Genomic DNA, 15,568 nt, shown 5'->3' with positions numbered 1-15,568 from the left:
CATATTGTTTGGCCTCCATGTGTTTGTGTTTTTCTGCAGTTTTTTTTTCTTGTAGTTGCTTTCTAATCTCACAGTGTTGTGGTCAGAAAAGATGCCTGACATGATTTCAGTTTTCTTAAATTTACTGGGACTTGTTTTGTGGCCTAACACGTAATCTATCCTGGAGAATTTTCTGCACACTTGGAAAAAATGTGTATTCTGCTGCTTTTGGATGGAAAGTTCCATATATATATATGGAGTCCTAGTGTGTGACACACATTTGATCTAGTGTGTCATTTAAGGCCAGTGTTTCCTTATTAATTTTCTATCTGGATAACCTTTCCAGTGATGTAAGTGGGGTGTTAAAATCCCCTACTATTATTGTGTTGCTGCCAATTTCTCTCTTTATGTCTGTTAATATTTGGTGGGAATGTAAAACAGTATTTTAAAAATTAAATAGTATTTAAAACAGGAATGTAAAACAATATTTAAAAATTAAACCGAATTACCATATGATCCAGTTTTCCACTTCTGGGTATAATCCCAAAAGAATTGAAAGCAAATATAGAACAGATATTTTGACATCAATAGTCACAGCAGTATCATTCACAATAGCCAAAAGGTGGAAACACTCCAAAAGTCTATTGGTGGATGAATGGATAAACAAAACGTGGTATATACATACAGTGGAATATTAGTCAGCCTCTAAATGGAAGGAAATTCTGACAGCTGCTTCAGCATGAATGAACTTTGAAGACATTATGCTAAATGAAATAAGCCAGACACAAAAAGACAAATAATGTATGATTCACTTATATGAGCTCCATAGAATAGTCAAATTCATAGACAAAGAATATAGAATGCTGAGGAAATTCCCTGGCTGTCCAGTGGTTAGAACTCCAAGCTTCCACTGCAGGGGGCCCGGGATTGATCCCTGGTTGGGGAACTAAGATCCTGTAAGCTTCATGGCACAGCCAAAAAATAAAATAGAATGATGGCTACCAGGGGCTGGTGGGAGAGGAGAATTGGGAATTAGTATTTACGGGTATAGAATTTCAGTCTCAGATGAGTAAAAAGTTCTGGAGATGGATGGTGGTGATTGTACAACAATGTGAATGTACTTAATGCCACTGAACTATACACTTTAAAATGGTTAAAATCATGACTTTTATTTTATGTAATTTTTGCCACAAAGAGGAAAAGAAAAAATTATAATTTTTCGGAAATCAAAACTACAATTCTGATCTTTCACAGGCAGTATTAAGCAATTAAAGAGGCAAGACACAATTTGGGAGAAAATATTGGCAATGCTTATAACCAATGAAGAGCTTGTATCCAGAATACAGAAATAATTCTTACAACAATAAGAAAATAAAGAACCCCATTAAGAATTGGGCAAAAGATTTGAATGACACTTGGTCAAAACTATATAGATAGATAACAAGCATGTGAAAAGATGTTCAAAATCTTCAGTTATCAGAGAAATATAAATCAATACCACATTGAGATACTACCCCACACACACGAGAATGGCCAAAATTAAAAGGATGGACCATGTAAGTTCTGTCAAGGATGTTGAGCAGTTGGAACTCATATATTGTTTGTGACAAAGTAAAATGAGTCAACCACTTTGGAAAACAGTTTGACAATTTCTAAAATAAACATACACCTACCCCGTTGGATCCAGCCATTTCATTCCTAAGAATTGACCCAAGAGAAATGAAAGTTCACACAAAAACATGTACACTAATGTTTTTAGCAACTTTCTTTGTAATAGCCCAAAGCTGGAAATGTCAGTGAATGGATGAACAGACGGTGGTCCATCCATACAGTGGAGTACTACTCAGCAATAGTAAGTGATGAACTACCGGTACACACGACAACATGGCTGGATCTCTAGAACAGCAGCCAGACCAGCTTGTTTTGCCTGCACTGGGAAGCCTCAGCCCTGCTCCCTGCCCCACCCCGAACTGTGCTTTGAGGAAGGACCATCAACCAGCTGAAAGTCTGGTTCCCACTTTACTCAGTCATTGATTTAAAATTTGTGATGGTCATTTTTAGGGCTTCCCTGGTGGCGCAGTTGTTGAGAGTCCGCCTGCCGATGCAGAGGACACGGGTTCGTGCCCCGGTCTGGGAAGATCCCACATGCCGCGGAGCGGCTGGGCCCGTGAGCCATGGCCGCTGAGCCTGCGCGTCCGGAGCCTGTGCTCTGCAACGGAAGAGGCCACAACAGTGAGAGGTCTGCGTACCGCAAAGAAAAAAAAAAAAAATTTGTGATGGTCATTTTTAAGTCCAAATCTAAAGGTCTCCATAAAACAGCCTTCACAGAGGGCCAGGTCTCTGAGTGGTCACGAGAGGCCAGATCAGGAGGGGTACATTCATTTCCTGAGGCTGCCACAGCTTAACACAATAGAAATTAATTTTCTCTCAGTACTGGAGGCCCAAAGTTCGAAATCAAGATGTTGGCAGGGCCGTGTTTCCTCTGAAGGCCCTAGGATAGAATCCCTCCCCTGCCTCACTCCCAGCTTCTGGTGACTCCAGCAATCCTTGGCATCCCTTGGCTTGTACGTACATTACTCATCTCTGCCTCTTTGTCCACATAGTTTTCTCCCTGTGTGTCTGTGTCTTTTCTCCTCTTCTAATAAGGACACAGTCATTAGATTCAGGGCCCATTCTAATCAGTATGACCTAATTTTTAGTTTTAATAATTTGTTTATTTTTGGCTGCATTGGGTCTTCGTTGCTGCATGCAGGCTTTCTCTAGTTGTGGCGAGCGGGGGCTACTCTTCGTTGTGGTGCGCGGGCTTCTCATTACGGTGGCTTCTCTTTGTTGCGGAGCACAGGCTCTAGGCGTGCCGGCTTCAGTAGTTGTGGCACTGGGCTCAGTAGTTGCGGCTCGCGGGTACTAGAGCGCAGGCTCAGTAGTTGTGGCATACAGGCTTGTAGTAGTGCTCCGTGGCATGTGGGATCTTCCTGGACCAGGGCTTGAACCCGTGTCCCCTGCACTGGCAGGCGGATTCTCAACCACTACGCCACCATGGAAGTCCCAGTATGACCTAATCTTAACTTGACCAAGTACACCTGCCAAGACCCTATTTTTAAAGAAGCTTACATTCTGAGTTTCCAGGTAGACGTGAATTTTGGGGCTACCTTATTGAACCTCGTATAAGGGCTCCAACTGCTAGGTGAGCAGGGGACGCTTCTCTGGAGGCCGTGGGAGCCATGGCAGGTGTGGGCAGAGGTGGGTACAGCCAGCTCTCCGTGTCACAGAAACCCCAGGGGCTGGTGCAGGGACAGTGTACAAAGGGCAGTGAGGAGGGGATCCTTTGGGAGGGAGTCAGGAGGGGAGAGAAGCTGTGTGTCTGGGAAGGCAGTGTAATGCCCCCTAGCATGGGAGTGATCACCTCGCTCTGATGCTTTAAATACTCAGGTTTATTCATCATAGGCTCGGGGATAGTGATAAAGAGATTTGCACTGAGATCTGACTGAGGAGATCTAGGGTGACAGCCAAAATGATTTTTCAGAGAAGACAGAACATCAAGAGTCCATTTATTTGATGTGCATGGATGAAGTCTCCAACCAAGGGTCAGACGCGTCTCTGGTGAGCTCGCCTGTATACCAGCAACACATCGTCAACGGAGCCTCAGCGTCATGCAGCACCCAGGTCTGTCCCTGACCTGACCCGACTCACTGTGTGACCTCAGGCAACGTCGCTGAGCCTCAGTTTCTTCCTCTGTAAAGTGGGCTCATGGTCCTTAATGGATGAGATGGGTAAAGTGTCCAGGCACAGAAGGAAGGCTGAAAACATTATTCTTCCTTTCTCCTTCCCTCCTCTTCACAAGATCAGAGGCCATGTGACGTCTGTCCCTCCAAAGGGAGGAAAATAGGGAAGGGATGAAGGAGCTGGTGTCCAACTCTCGATGAGTCTCTGGTTTGCTCTGTGACCTTGGCCAAGTCAATGCCCCTTTCCAGGCCTTGGTTTCCCTACCTGTGAAGTGGGCACAAGGGGTTGGGCCTGAGGATGTCCAAAATCATTGCTATGGTTCAGATAATTCCCAGGGAAGAACTGGGGTCTTTCTCAGACCCCAGTGTTGGGCCTGGGGATTTCCCATGTTGTCCAGAGGGGACTCCAATATCTTACTTTTGTAGGTAGAGAAATATCTGGCCTTGTTTTGGGGGAGTGGGCAGGGGTGCAGCATCTAAGACTTGGGTCCAGCTGGAAGGAGGAGGCAGGATGAAATGACTTTCTGGAGGTGGGGCTTCACCTCTTCCCATAGGGTAGGGACGTGCAGTCCCGAGCTTATTTGCATATGATGTGGCCTAGCCAATAGGAGCCCAAGACCATCGGCTCATGGCCTGGGATTGGCTCCCCTGGGGTTCCATCCCAGGCGGTCAGTCCCTGACTGCCTCAGAGGTCTGTCTCTCGCAGGTTAAGACCTTTGTCATGTTCACTGCCTGGGGTCCTGGAGCCAGCTCCATTCATCTCCTTCTGACCCAGGAAGAGCAGATGGTCCTCGTCAGTGGGCAGGAAGTCAGGAGGCCTCTTGGTTCCTGGGGGCAATTCTTCAGCACCCTGGGGGGAGGAGAGAAGAAAGACCCTGTCATAAAGACCACTTCTGCTGTGTCAGCTCAGATATCCTCCAGTTGGGGACAGAGGGCCTGGGAGGACAGAACCTGGGCAGAGTTGCACAATATCCCCTTGTCCAGTGCATAGGTCAGTCCTGTCCCTTCTGCCTCCAAAACCTCCATCCACTTCTCTCCCCCACGCCCGTGTCACCTACAGTCCAGGCCATCAGAGCTTCCATGGATGCCTGCCCACCTCCTCTCTCTGACTCTGCCTATTGTTCTTCCAGAGAATATTTTCCCACAGCAGCTGGAGGGAGCTTTAAAACACTTAAGCCAAATTCCCTCCCTCCCCAGCCCTCACCGTCGAGTCTGCTCTGGCCTCAGACCCTTTGCACCTGCTGTGCCCTCCACCAAGAATGCCCTTCCCTCAGATTTCCCTATGGCTGTCTCCTTCTCATTCTGGACTCTATTAATGTCCCCTCTTCCAAGAGGCTATCCCCATCATAGCATTCTGCTTTATCTTCTTCCTAATATTCACCACCTGCTTAGATCCTATTCCTTTCTCGGTTTAGCCTTCTTCTGCTCCTGCCAGTACAGGTCTGGGTACACAGCAAGTGCTTAATAAATAAGGGAATGAAACAGGGATTCCAAAGCAAGAGCAGGCCTGGATCAGACCCCCCAGGGACAATGTTTCTTAAACTCAGGACATTCCAATAGCAGCCACACGGCTTTGGCCAAGGTTGGTCTACTCCCTGTGGTGTTTCTTATGTAAGAGTTTTCCTAAGTTGACTCACTTTTGAATTAAGCCATTTTCTTTTCAGGAGACACTTTATATCAACACCAAAAGACAAACCAGTTTCCCTTGCCATAGATCGGAAGTAATCGTAAAAACAGATACGATGAAAATGAATTCTGCTCAGTGCTTGTTAAAGGGGAAAGTGTTGAAGACACATTAGCTCCCAACTGAGCCTTTCCACTGGAAGTAAGGAGAAGTTGAGAAAGACAAACATGCTGACTCACCCTGTCACTTCCCTGAGTTGTGGCCACACACAGAGCACCCGAAGCCACTTCACTGCCCCTCCCCCAACTCCAGGAGCAGAGCCCTAGACTGACCTTCATCAAGCTGTCATCCAGGGTGGCCACTTCTTCCTTAGGGGCCACAGATGCCGTCTGCCGTGTGAGGTCCCACCACAGCAGACCAGGACCCAGGGCACTGCGCTTGGTGGGGCCTGAGGGGGCAGAGAGAAAATGGAATTATTTAGCGAGGGGTGGGGGGCGGGGACTGGAGACCAGGTCCTGGGGAGGGGAAGGGAGAGCTCTGATGGTTTCCAATCCGAGATCTGATGGTGACCCACTGGGGACACTGGCAAGTCTCTGCCCCCCTCTGGGTTTCAGTTGTCTCATCTATACAGTGAGGGGTTGTAACAGAACAACAGTGGATGGCCAGGAGGGTCCGGCACATGGTTCCGTTCACTCCTATGTCCCTATCGTCTAGAATATTGCCCAACAGAGAAAGACTCCATAAAGGCCTGGTGAATGTGAAGTCTGAGACTCAGGAAGCGAGAACAGGTACTATTATCTCTGTTGATTTCTTTTGATCTCTTTCCACTTCTCCATGGGATTCAGAATGCCTGGAGGAGCGCAGAGTTGCTAAGGCCTTGATGAGAAGATATATCAGCACCAGGGACAGCGTCTCGTGGCCCTACCGGCCTTCCTCTAGCAAAGACTAGAAGAGGGAATAGAGAGGTGGATAGGGGATGCCTCTGTTTCTGCCTTTGCAAAATAGGACAAGGCCCACGAGGTGGAGGGTTGTCCTGAAGGTGATGCAGCACAAAGGGTGTAGATGTGGCTAGCACACAGTGGCCACTTGGCTGGCAGAAGGATCCTTCCTTCCCTCCCTGTCTGGTGGGTCCTAGAGGCAGAGGGATGGACAGGATGACTTCTAAGAATGCCACATGCCCTCCTTACCCGTCAGGCAGCTGATGAGAGCTCCACATAGCACGGTGCTCACTGTGCCCAGGGCACCATAATAGAGATAGGAAATGGCGTAGAAGCTGTCAGTTAAGGTGCGTTGATCAGGGTCCATTTCGAGGCTGGGGGAGGGAGAGTTGAGCATGAGTCTAAAATCCACTCCCAGCCCATTTGCTTCTTCCTGTCTCCACTCCCACGACCCAGCCCAGTCCTCCATTATTGCTCATCTGGCCATGTGCCAGTTCTCCTTCCCTGCTGCTATCCCACCAACACCCTCAGGCATTCTGTACACACAAGCAGAGGGAGCATTACTAAAATGTAACTCAGATCACCTCCTGCTACTTCTCATCACCCTCCATGGATCCCTATTGCCCTCAGAATCAAACCAAAGTAAGCTCTAAGAAGAAAACAGCTGTGAACCTTTATGACCTTGGATTTGGCAATAGTTTCTTAGATATGACACCAAAGGCACAAGCAGCCAAAGAAAACACAGAGGGAATTCCCTGGAGGTCCAGTGGTTAGGACGCCTTGCTTTCACTGCTGAGGGGGTGGGTTCAATCCCTGGTCAGGGAACTAAGATCCTAAAAACCACGTAGCACAGCCAAACGAAACAAAACAAAGAAAACATAGATAAACAGGACTTCATCAAAATGGAAAACTTTTGTATATCAAAGGATACTGTCAACAGAATGAACGACAACACACAGAATGAGAGAAAATGTTTGCAAATCGTACATCTGATAAGGATCTAATATCCAGCATTATAAAGATATAAAGAATATATAAATTACAACTCAACAATGAAAAGACAAATGGCCCAGTTTAAAAATGAGCAAGGGATCTGAGGAGACATTTCTCCAAAGAAGATATAAATATAGCCAGTAAGCACGTGAAAAGATGGTCAACGTCCTTAGTCATTAGGGAAACAGAAATCAAAACCACAATGAGATATCACTTCATACCCAGTAGGATGGCTAGAATTTTTAAAAGGGGAAAATAACAAGTATCGGAGAGGATGTGGAGAAATTGGAACACTCATATGTTGCTGGAGGGAATGTAAAATGAGGTAGTCACTGTGGAAAACAGTCTGGTGGCTCCTCAGAAAGTTAAACATAGAATTACCATATGATCCAGCAATTCCACTCCTAGGTATATATCCAGAGAAATGAAAACATATGTCTACACCAATACTTGTACACAAATGTTCATAGCAGCACCGTTCACAATCACTAAATGTCCATCAACTGATGAAGGATAAATAAAATTGATCCATCCATACAGTGAAATATTACTCAGCCATAAAAGGAAGGAAGCTCTGATACATGCTACGATGTGGATGAACCTTAAAAACACCATGCTGAGTGAAGGAAGCCAGAGACAACAGGCCGTGTGTTGTACAATTTCATTCATATGAAATGTACAGAATAGGCAAATCCATAGTGACAGAAACTGGATTAGTGGTTGCCAGGGGCTAGAGGGAGGTGGAAACGGGGAGTGACTGCTAAAGCGTACAGAGTTTTATTTTTTGGTCTTTTTTGTCTTGTTTGTTTTTGAGGTAATGAAAATATGCTTCAGTTAGTGGTGATGATTGTATAACCTGGGGAATATACTAAAAGCCACTTTTAAACGGCTAATTTTATGGTCTGTAAATGATATCTCAATTTAGAAAGAAAAGAATCAGATTCCTCTGGCTGGACCTCTTCTCCTATCCTTACTCCTCGCATTAAATCCACCCCAACCTCACCATAGTTGGAATGCACTACAGTGAACACTGGGGGACTTCCCCGGTGGCGCAGTGATTAAGAATCCGCCTGCCAGTGCAGGGGACACGGAAGCCCGCGCACCTAGAGCCCGTGCTCCGCAACAAGAGAAGCCACCGCGATGAGAAGCCCGCGCACCACAACGAAGAGTAGCCCCCGCTCGCCGCAACTAGAGAAAGCCTGCCCGCAACAATGAAGACCCAACGCAGCCAAAATAAATAAGTAAGTAAGTAAATAAATAAATAAACTGGACCCTGGTCTCAGAGCCTTTGCACTTTCTTTCCCCTCTGCTGGAAATGCCCTTCCCTCACTTCTTCCTGCTCCCCGCTCCTCCTCTCAATCGGGCCAGGATTCCTCCCTGGCCACGCCTCCCGCTCACACCAGCTCGCTCACCTGGAGGCCCTGCTGGAGGCGTTGGCGGCGAGAAGCGGGTCTAGGATGCCAGAGGCGTTGGCCGAGGGCACAGCACAGCCGGCGGCCGATGAAGGCAGGACCCCCATGGACTGCGCGCTAGGCGGGTACAGAGTGGCACCCACGGCCACCCACAGCGACAGCGCCAAGCCCACCGCCAGCCCGGACAGGACGCCCTGATGGGGGACCCAGTGTCAGTGGAGGGTACTCCCAGCCCCTCACCTCGCTCACCCCCACTCACCAGCGTATTGCAGGCGGGGAGGAACATTCCCAGGATGAAAGCTCCTAGGAGGGGGCCGCTGATGACTCCCATGATGGTGAAGGAGCCCTGGGAGAGTGGGTGGGGTTCAGACTGAGAGCAGAGCTCTGCCACCTTTCCTGTCCTCAGTTTACCCGCTGGGAAAGGAAGACCTGGGGAATTCTACTGTGGACCTTGAGACTCCTCTGTGCCCTAAAGGGGAGGCGACTCCTTGTGCCTGCCTCTCTCCCAAAGACAAACTTGGTTCCACCTCCAGGCCAGGAGGCCCTTCTTGCCCCCAGGCCACCACTCCCGCTCCTAGCTGCCCCCCCCCCCCGTCCCCCCCCGCCCCCCCGCTTTTGGCCAGGTGGCTGCAGGAAGTATCCTGCCTGTGGCATCAGTCAGAACTCAGTTCTGCCGCTGACATGTGTAACCTTCTCGGAGCCTCATTTCCACGTGGATGTTGCCTCACCTCTTGGGGAGATTAGGGCAGGGTGGGGAGCGGGGCTCACCTCGAGAACGCCACCCCCCAGCAGGGAGGACAGAGCTGCCACAGTGAGACAGGCCGAGCCGTAGATGAGCGCTGTAGTGGATGGGGATGGCACTGTCAGCGGGGAGAGGCTGCCCTGGCCCCCCACCCGGGTCCCCCAACTCACACAGCCCCTTGGAGATGATGACAAGTCTCCGGGGGGTCAGACTCGGCAGCCGAGGTTTGATGAGGTCCTCCACAGTGACAGCAGCCATGGCATTGATGCTGGTGGATGCAGTGCTGGCGGGTACAAGGGAGGGGAGAGGGTGTCCTCAGGCCACATCAAGGGATTGGCCACACACACCCTGGGGCCTATCTGCTAGGGGAGGCCCCCAGCTGCCCACACTATCTGGCCTGCCAGGACCCCCAGCCAGCCCGAGGGCAGAGGCAGGGGTGACAGAATTCCTCAGGAGTGGAGATGTCCACATCTCCACACTCCCCCATAGACCTGAGACACCCTCGCAGGAGCAAGGACACCCATGACCAAGGACACAAATGACACAAGTTCTCATTACAGAGCGATAATGGGGTGCAGAGAACAGTCTCATGGAACTCTGGTCACAGCAGGAGCAGGCCACAAGTTGTAGAAGATTTGAAACTGCCAGAGTGTGAGGCCCCTGAGGGCAAGAGTGGGGGACCGCTTGGCCATGGCTGTGCCCCAGTATTTAGAACAGCAGTACCTGCCACATAGGTGCTTATCAAACATTTGTTTGGGGGATGGAGGACAGAAAGAAGGGAAAGGAGTCTCGTGTGGCCCTGCCGGGGACTAAGACGGTAAAGACTCTGGAGCTGGGGTCCTGATGCCCAGGGTGTGCCCTTTGCCAGAGCCCACCTGATGGGGACTGAGCAGTAAAGGATGGACATGCCCAGAACATTCCATCTCACAGGGGAGTGGCTGGTAGAGACAAGGAGGACCCACGGGCTCAGATGTGGCCAAGTGAGCAAGCTGTACCACTCACCTGAGGGTGCCACTGTAGGCACAGGCCAGAAAGAGCCCAGGGACTCCAGGCAGGTCCACGAAGATGTCCAGCACCATCAAGGGCATGTACTGGGGGGAGTCGGGGGTCAACCTCCAGGACAGCAGCACCCCAAGGGCAGGGGCTTCTGTCTGTCCTTACACTGCACGTCCCCAGCACCCTGTACAGACCAGGCTCACAGTGGGCACTTAGCATGTGTGTGTTTGTTGATCGACTTTGTGATACCATGCAAAGAGCCCTGGGACCTGAGTGAGGCAAGGTCCTGTGTCATCCCCACTTTACTGATGGAGCCAGTGAGACCAAAGAGGTACACACCTTCCTTGAGGTTACACAGTCAGACAGTCCAGGATCTGACCCCAGAGGAGGATCTGATGGGATGGTCTTGCAGCCTCTGCCAGCTCTGAACCCCAGGGTCAGAGATCCCGCCAGGGTGTGCAGGTCTAGGTCTTGGCCCTGGTGCTGCCCCTGACTTGCCTGTGGACCTCAGGCAATTGATCTACCCACGACCTCCCGCCTCAGTTTCCTCATCTGTAAGTCAAGGGCCATGGCAACCTTGGCCTCATCACATGTTGAAAGATTTGATGGGAAATTAACTGCTTGTGAAGGGAACAGCATAAGGCACAGAGACACTTGGGACACGAGAGAGGGTCATTATGGTTAATGTCATCATTTCATGATGGACCATGGTCCCATCTCCTCCTTGATAGCCTTCAGGGAGTCTGAAATGCCCCTCCCCTACTCCCTCCCATGGCTTCCCATCACCTCCCAGATCCTCCTGTGAGCTGAGCTCTTTCCTGCCTCTGGACCTTTGCACAGGCTGTCTCTACTGTTCCACTCTCACCCGCAGAGACTCATCCAGAGGTTCACAGTGGGGGTGGGTAGATAGAAGTGGCCTAGGAGCCTGGACCAGACTCACCTGGTCTGGGGCAGAGATACGCCCTGCCAGGAGAGGGTCACAGTCAAGGTAGAATGTGAACATGATGATGCCACAGAAAGCAGCACTGGACACGATCAGGAACAGGCCCAGTTGGTTGACGAGCACGGCCCTGGGGGGAGAGGTGGTCTCAGAAGGGGAGGGGAGCAGCACGTCCCAGAAGTATCCACTTTGCCCCTCCCAAATACTCACAGTTTGGCCTGTTTCTCCGTGCGACAGGCCATGTAGCGCTGCACCTGTGCTTGGTTCACACCATACATTGAAAGCCATACCAATGTGCCACCGACAACAAAAGTCCAGAATGTGTAGCGGCTCCTTGGGTCCAGGTCAAAGCTGGATGAGGGCAGGGACAGTCAGCCATGTGGGGATGCCACACTGACTTCACCCTCCCAAAGTGCCCCAGATAGCCATTCTGCACCTTATGGGCCTTAAAGGGATATTTGGAGTAGGTTCTGAAGTGTGACTAGGAGTTTGAATCATCCACGTATGCATTCAGAAAACATTTTTTCTATGTTCAGCTGGGAGCTCAGAGAGCCTGCAGTCCCCAGTCTGGGCTAGGGGGTGGGGTGGTGCACAAGTCTGGGCCAGATGGAGGGATGGGGGCGGTGGGAGTACAGAGAGGGGGAGCCAGGGTTCTGTCCATGGGGAGTCTCGGGAGGGGAGCAAGGAGGGCTTCCTGGAGCAGGAGGCGTTGGCTGGCTTCTCTCAGGGCAGACAGATGTCAGCTCCATCGTTTGGCAGTATCCCCCTTTATGTTTTCACTTACTCCATCAGGTTGATCCTGGAGTGGTTCTTGGCAAGCTCAAGTACTTGCCCAGGTCCACCCACGAGCATAGTTCCGCGAGCCAGGACAACCCAGAAACCACTCAGCATCACTAAGACCTGAAACACGTCGGTCCAGATCACAGCCTTCATGCCGCCCTGCAAGATGTGACAGAGAGGGAGACGGGGTGTCAGATGGGAATCTGTCTGGGGCCTACAGGACAGGGCAGAGGTAGGAGGGAGGAGTCAGGTGGCGGACCTGGCTGGGGCCAACCTGGCCTGGCCTCCAGCAGTGGCTGGGACCAATACCCCTCTCTGCCTCGGTTTCCTTATCTGTAAAATGGGGGTAATAACAGTACCTTCCTCAGGGTATCATTGTGAACTAAATTAGTTACTATAAGAAAAATATTTGGAAGAGCATCTGGCACATACAAGTGTTCAGTGAGTGATGGCTGCCACCATTATTATCATTATTAGTACTACTGTTGTTATTAGCTGTTGTTTTTACCCATCCAGCCTTCATGTCTTTGGCATGTTCTTCATGTTTTTGTCTTGGCAGCCCCTGGATTTTCCTTTGGAGAAGCCCCTTCCCCCACCCAGGTCACTTGGGTGAAGCTAACCCTGCTCCCAGCTCCAGGAATAGCCAATCAGAACATCCTAGCTACCCAAACATCTGTGAATGGCTCATCCTTCACAGAATACCAGAGCCAGCCAAACAGAACCCTTCAGGGACTTCAGCCAGCCCATCCTGAAATTGGAACTCACTTGCTGCTGGAAGGAAGCCAAAAGGGATGGAAGCCTGGAGCTAATGAGGTCCCTAGAGATGGGAGAGGGACCCAGAGGACTCTGTTGTAGCCCCTGGATCCACCCATGCCTGAAGCTAGATTGTCCTTGGACTTTCAGCAATAAACCTTTCAAATCACCTTTCATAATAAAGATGAGGAAGTAGGCCCAGTTGGGACACAGGCTTCCTCCGGAGGAAGGGAAGGTAGGGAGTGGATGGGCCTGCCCACAGTCTCTCCCACTCAGTGGACATGGAGCCCCACGTCGGGTGGGGGTAGGGGGACATTCACCACAGTAGTGTAGAAGGTGCAGATGACTCCGGTAGACAGGAGCGATGCCCAGATGTCCAGCCCTGTCACTGCAAGGAGACCCTCCCATTAGGCCGCTGTGCAGGGTGTAAACTTGGCCTCCACTCTCTTGGGCCCTCTTCTCTCCAGGAGGATACTTCCCTCCCAAGTCTCTCCTAGGGCTGCCCCTTCTTTCTCCTGGTCCAGTCTCTGAGCTTTTGTCCCCTCCTCGTCACCCTCCCCCGAGTCAAACCTTGGTTCAGGATGAGCGCGGGGGCGTAGATCACGATTCCGGTGTACAGCATCTGCAGGTAGAGGGCAGGGGCAGGTGAGTAGGGGCGGGGGGATTGGGGGGCTCCTGGGTTAAGAAGGCATTAGGAGATAGGGGGAGAAGGGTGGTTGGGGTACGTGACTGGGGGCAGATGGGCAGGGCCATGTAGGGTCGCGGCGGGCTCGGGTAGCGCGTATGCGAGAGGCCTGTGGGCCAAACTTGTATTATAGATGAAGCCTCTTGGGGGCGGGGCCAGAAGGATTGTGGGCGGGGCCTAGGCAAGGCTTTGCGGGGTTGGGGCGGGACCCACGGGGCGGGGTCGTGAGGGAAGGAAGAGGGCTCTGGGCGGGACCGGCCAAGATTTGACCCGAGCTGGAACCTGGGGGCGAGGGCGGGGCGGAGGCCACTCACTGTAGCTACCAGGTACTGCAGGGTCCCGCAGAGCCGCACAGCGCGGCTGAAGCGCAGCTCCAGATACTGCAAGGAGGAGCCGAGGGCTCATGGTCACTTGGACTGGCCTTACCCAGGGGTCCGACGCGTCTGGGGTCCTTCACTCGCCCTCTTGGCTTCTGCCCGCCCTCGGGAGGGCAACTGCGCTCTCCGCACTCTTGCCCACGGGGGCTCCCGCCCGGAGCACACACTCCGACCTACCTGCACACACCTGCGCACACGCGCCATCCCCGCGCCTGTCCACATGGCGCGTGCCCAGGAGGACTGAGCCATCAAGTGTGTACACATCAGCCCCACCCACTCCCATTCATGTCTGATAGTCCCCCGGGGCTGCCGCCTCTCTGAGTCAACTTTGGCAAGATACAGACAGTGCCTGTAGCAGGCTGCCTACCGTACACTGGTCAAGATTTTAATCACTTTGCTCACTGCCCTGGAGCGAGGTCCTGTAATTAGCCCAGTTTGACGTTTGGGAAACCCGAGCAGATAGGCAACCCCTTGCCGAAGGTAGGAGGAGGCGGGGATGTCGGATTTCGAATCCTGAGCCCGCCGCCCGGCGAGCACTCGGGTGTACGCAAGCCCAGGCATGTGGGTTGCAAGTGTGTGCCTGTGCGCACGTGAGTGCGCTCCTGGCCGAGCCTGGCCACGCCCTGACCGGGTTTCCACCAAAGGGAATCCGGACGCCGGCTCGTCTACCTCCTTCCTGCCCCTGGCCCCAGTGCCTGGGGCTTCTTCCCAGAGCCCTCGCCACCTGTCCGCCCGGGGGGCCCCCACATTAAAGCACTAAGGAGCCCGCCTGCGGCCCCCTGCGGCCCCCTGCACAGCAGTTCAAATCCTCAGGATCTCCCCCGCCGCGACCCTGCGTTCCCAGCCAGGCAGGTCCTGACGCTGCCGGGCCTCTGCCTGGTACCTGGTAGGTGCTGGTGAGGCCCAGGCGGTAGAAGACCGGCAGGAAGAGCAGGGCAGTGAGCAGAGAGTTGAGCAGCTGTCCCAGGCACATCCAGAGGAACTTGAGGCCGTAGCGGTAGGCCTCGGCCGGCACGCCCAGCACCTGTACCGCCGACATGAAGCTGGCGGCCAGCGAGAGGCCAACGGGCAAGGCAGTCAGGCGCCGGCCCCCGGTGAAGAAATCCTCGGCGCTGCGCTGCCCGCCCCGGGCTAGCCCGACCCATAGCCCGATGCCGGTGGACACCAGCAGCATGAGAGCGAAGACCCCGTAGTCCCAGGCTCCGAACGTGGCCCGCGCCCCTGCCTCGACGGCGGCCATGAGGTGTGGGTGAGGGGACCAGGCGTGTCCTCCGCCCTTCCAGCCACCCCGCGTGTCTCGGGTCAGGGAAGTTGGCAGTGGCAGAGGAGGCAGGACTGCGCAGAGGTGGGAGGATGCTCGGCCTCGGCAGCTACACGGCAAGCCTGTCCCCTTTGGTCCCCCGCGGGCCGGGGCTCCCTGGGCAAGGAATCTGTGGCTCCTTGCTGTGGTCGCCTGTCTCCCTGTCCCTCCTCTTCGTCTTCGTGTCTGTCTCCACCGTCTGTCTGTCCGTCCACCTGGCCTCCCACTCGGTCCGATTGCCCGGTGCAGCTGTGCGTCCACCACCCAGACGTCTGTCCCTCTCCCTGGGAGCTGTGCTCAGCGCTGACTGCAGGAGGTCTCGGTGGG

General features: G+C 52.5%; 1 protein-coding gene across 1 annotated transcript; it reads right to left on the bottom strand.

The window, feature by feature from the left end:
* Window positions 1–3,510: 3,510 nt before the first annotated feature.
* Window positions 3,511–15,558, bottom strand: SLC5A5 (solute carrier family 5 member 5). Its single transcript, XM_027084661.1, has 15 exons — window positions 14,825–15,558; window positions 13,879–13,944; window positions 13,450–13,501; window positions 13,200–13,267; window positions 12,131–12,285; window positions 11,557–11,697; window positions 11,347–11,476; window positions 10,413–10,501; window positions 9,581–9,693; window positions 9,437–9,507; window positions 8,928–9,014; window positions 8,669–8,862; window positions 6,513–6,637; window positions 5,658–5,773; window positions 3,511–4,551 (listed from the first exon to the last, which is right to left on the bottom strand). The coding sequence occupies exons 1-15, from the start codon at window positions 15,179–15,181 to the stop codon at window positions 4,387–4,389; spliced, it is 1,929 nt and encodes a 642-aa protein (XP_026940462.1). The 5' UTR covers window positions 15,182–15,558; the 3' UTR covers window positions 3,511–4,386.
* Between the last annotated feature and the right edge of the window lie 10 nt (window positions 15,559–15,568).

The sequence above is a fragment of the Aethalodelphis obliquidens genome, unplaced genomic scaffold, assembly GCF_003676395.1.
Source record: "Aethalodelphis obliquidens isolate GAN/ISIS:26980383/991018 unplaced genomic scaffold, ASM367639v1 scaffold53, whole genome shotgun sequence".
Taxonomy (NCBI): domain Eukaryota; kingdom Metazoa; phylum Chordata; class Mammalia; order Artiodactyla; family Delphinidae; genus Aethalodelphis; species Aethalodelphis obliquidens.
The sequence above is the reverse complement of the archived record's forward strand: the minus strand, read 5'-3'. Positions and strand labels throughout refer to the sequence as shown.

What these genes read in the sequence shown, in the direction of transcription:
- SLC5A5 (XM_027084661.1), bottom strand. Translation starts at nt 15,181, where the DNA reads ATGGCCGCCGTCGAGGCAGGGGCGCGGGCCACGTTCGGAGCCTGGGAC. An exon ending in GCACCTTCTACACTACTGTG is followed by an intron (nt 12,286 to 13,199) that starts GTGAATGTCCCC and finishes CACATCTTGCAG; the next exon opens with GGCGGCATGAAGGCTGTGAT. An exon ending in TGGGGGGTGGCGTTCTCGAG is followed by an intron (nt 9,015 to 9,436) that starts GTGAGCCCCGCT and finishes CCACTCTCCCAG; the next exon opens with GGCTCCTTCACCATCATGGG.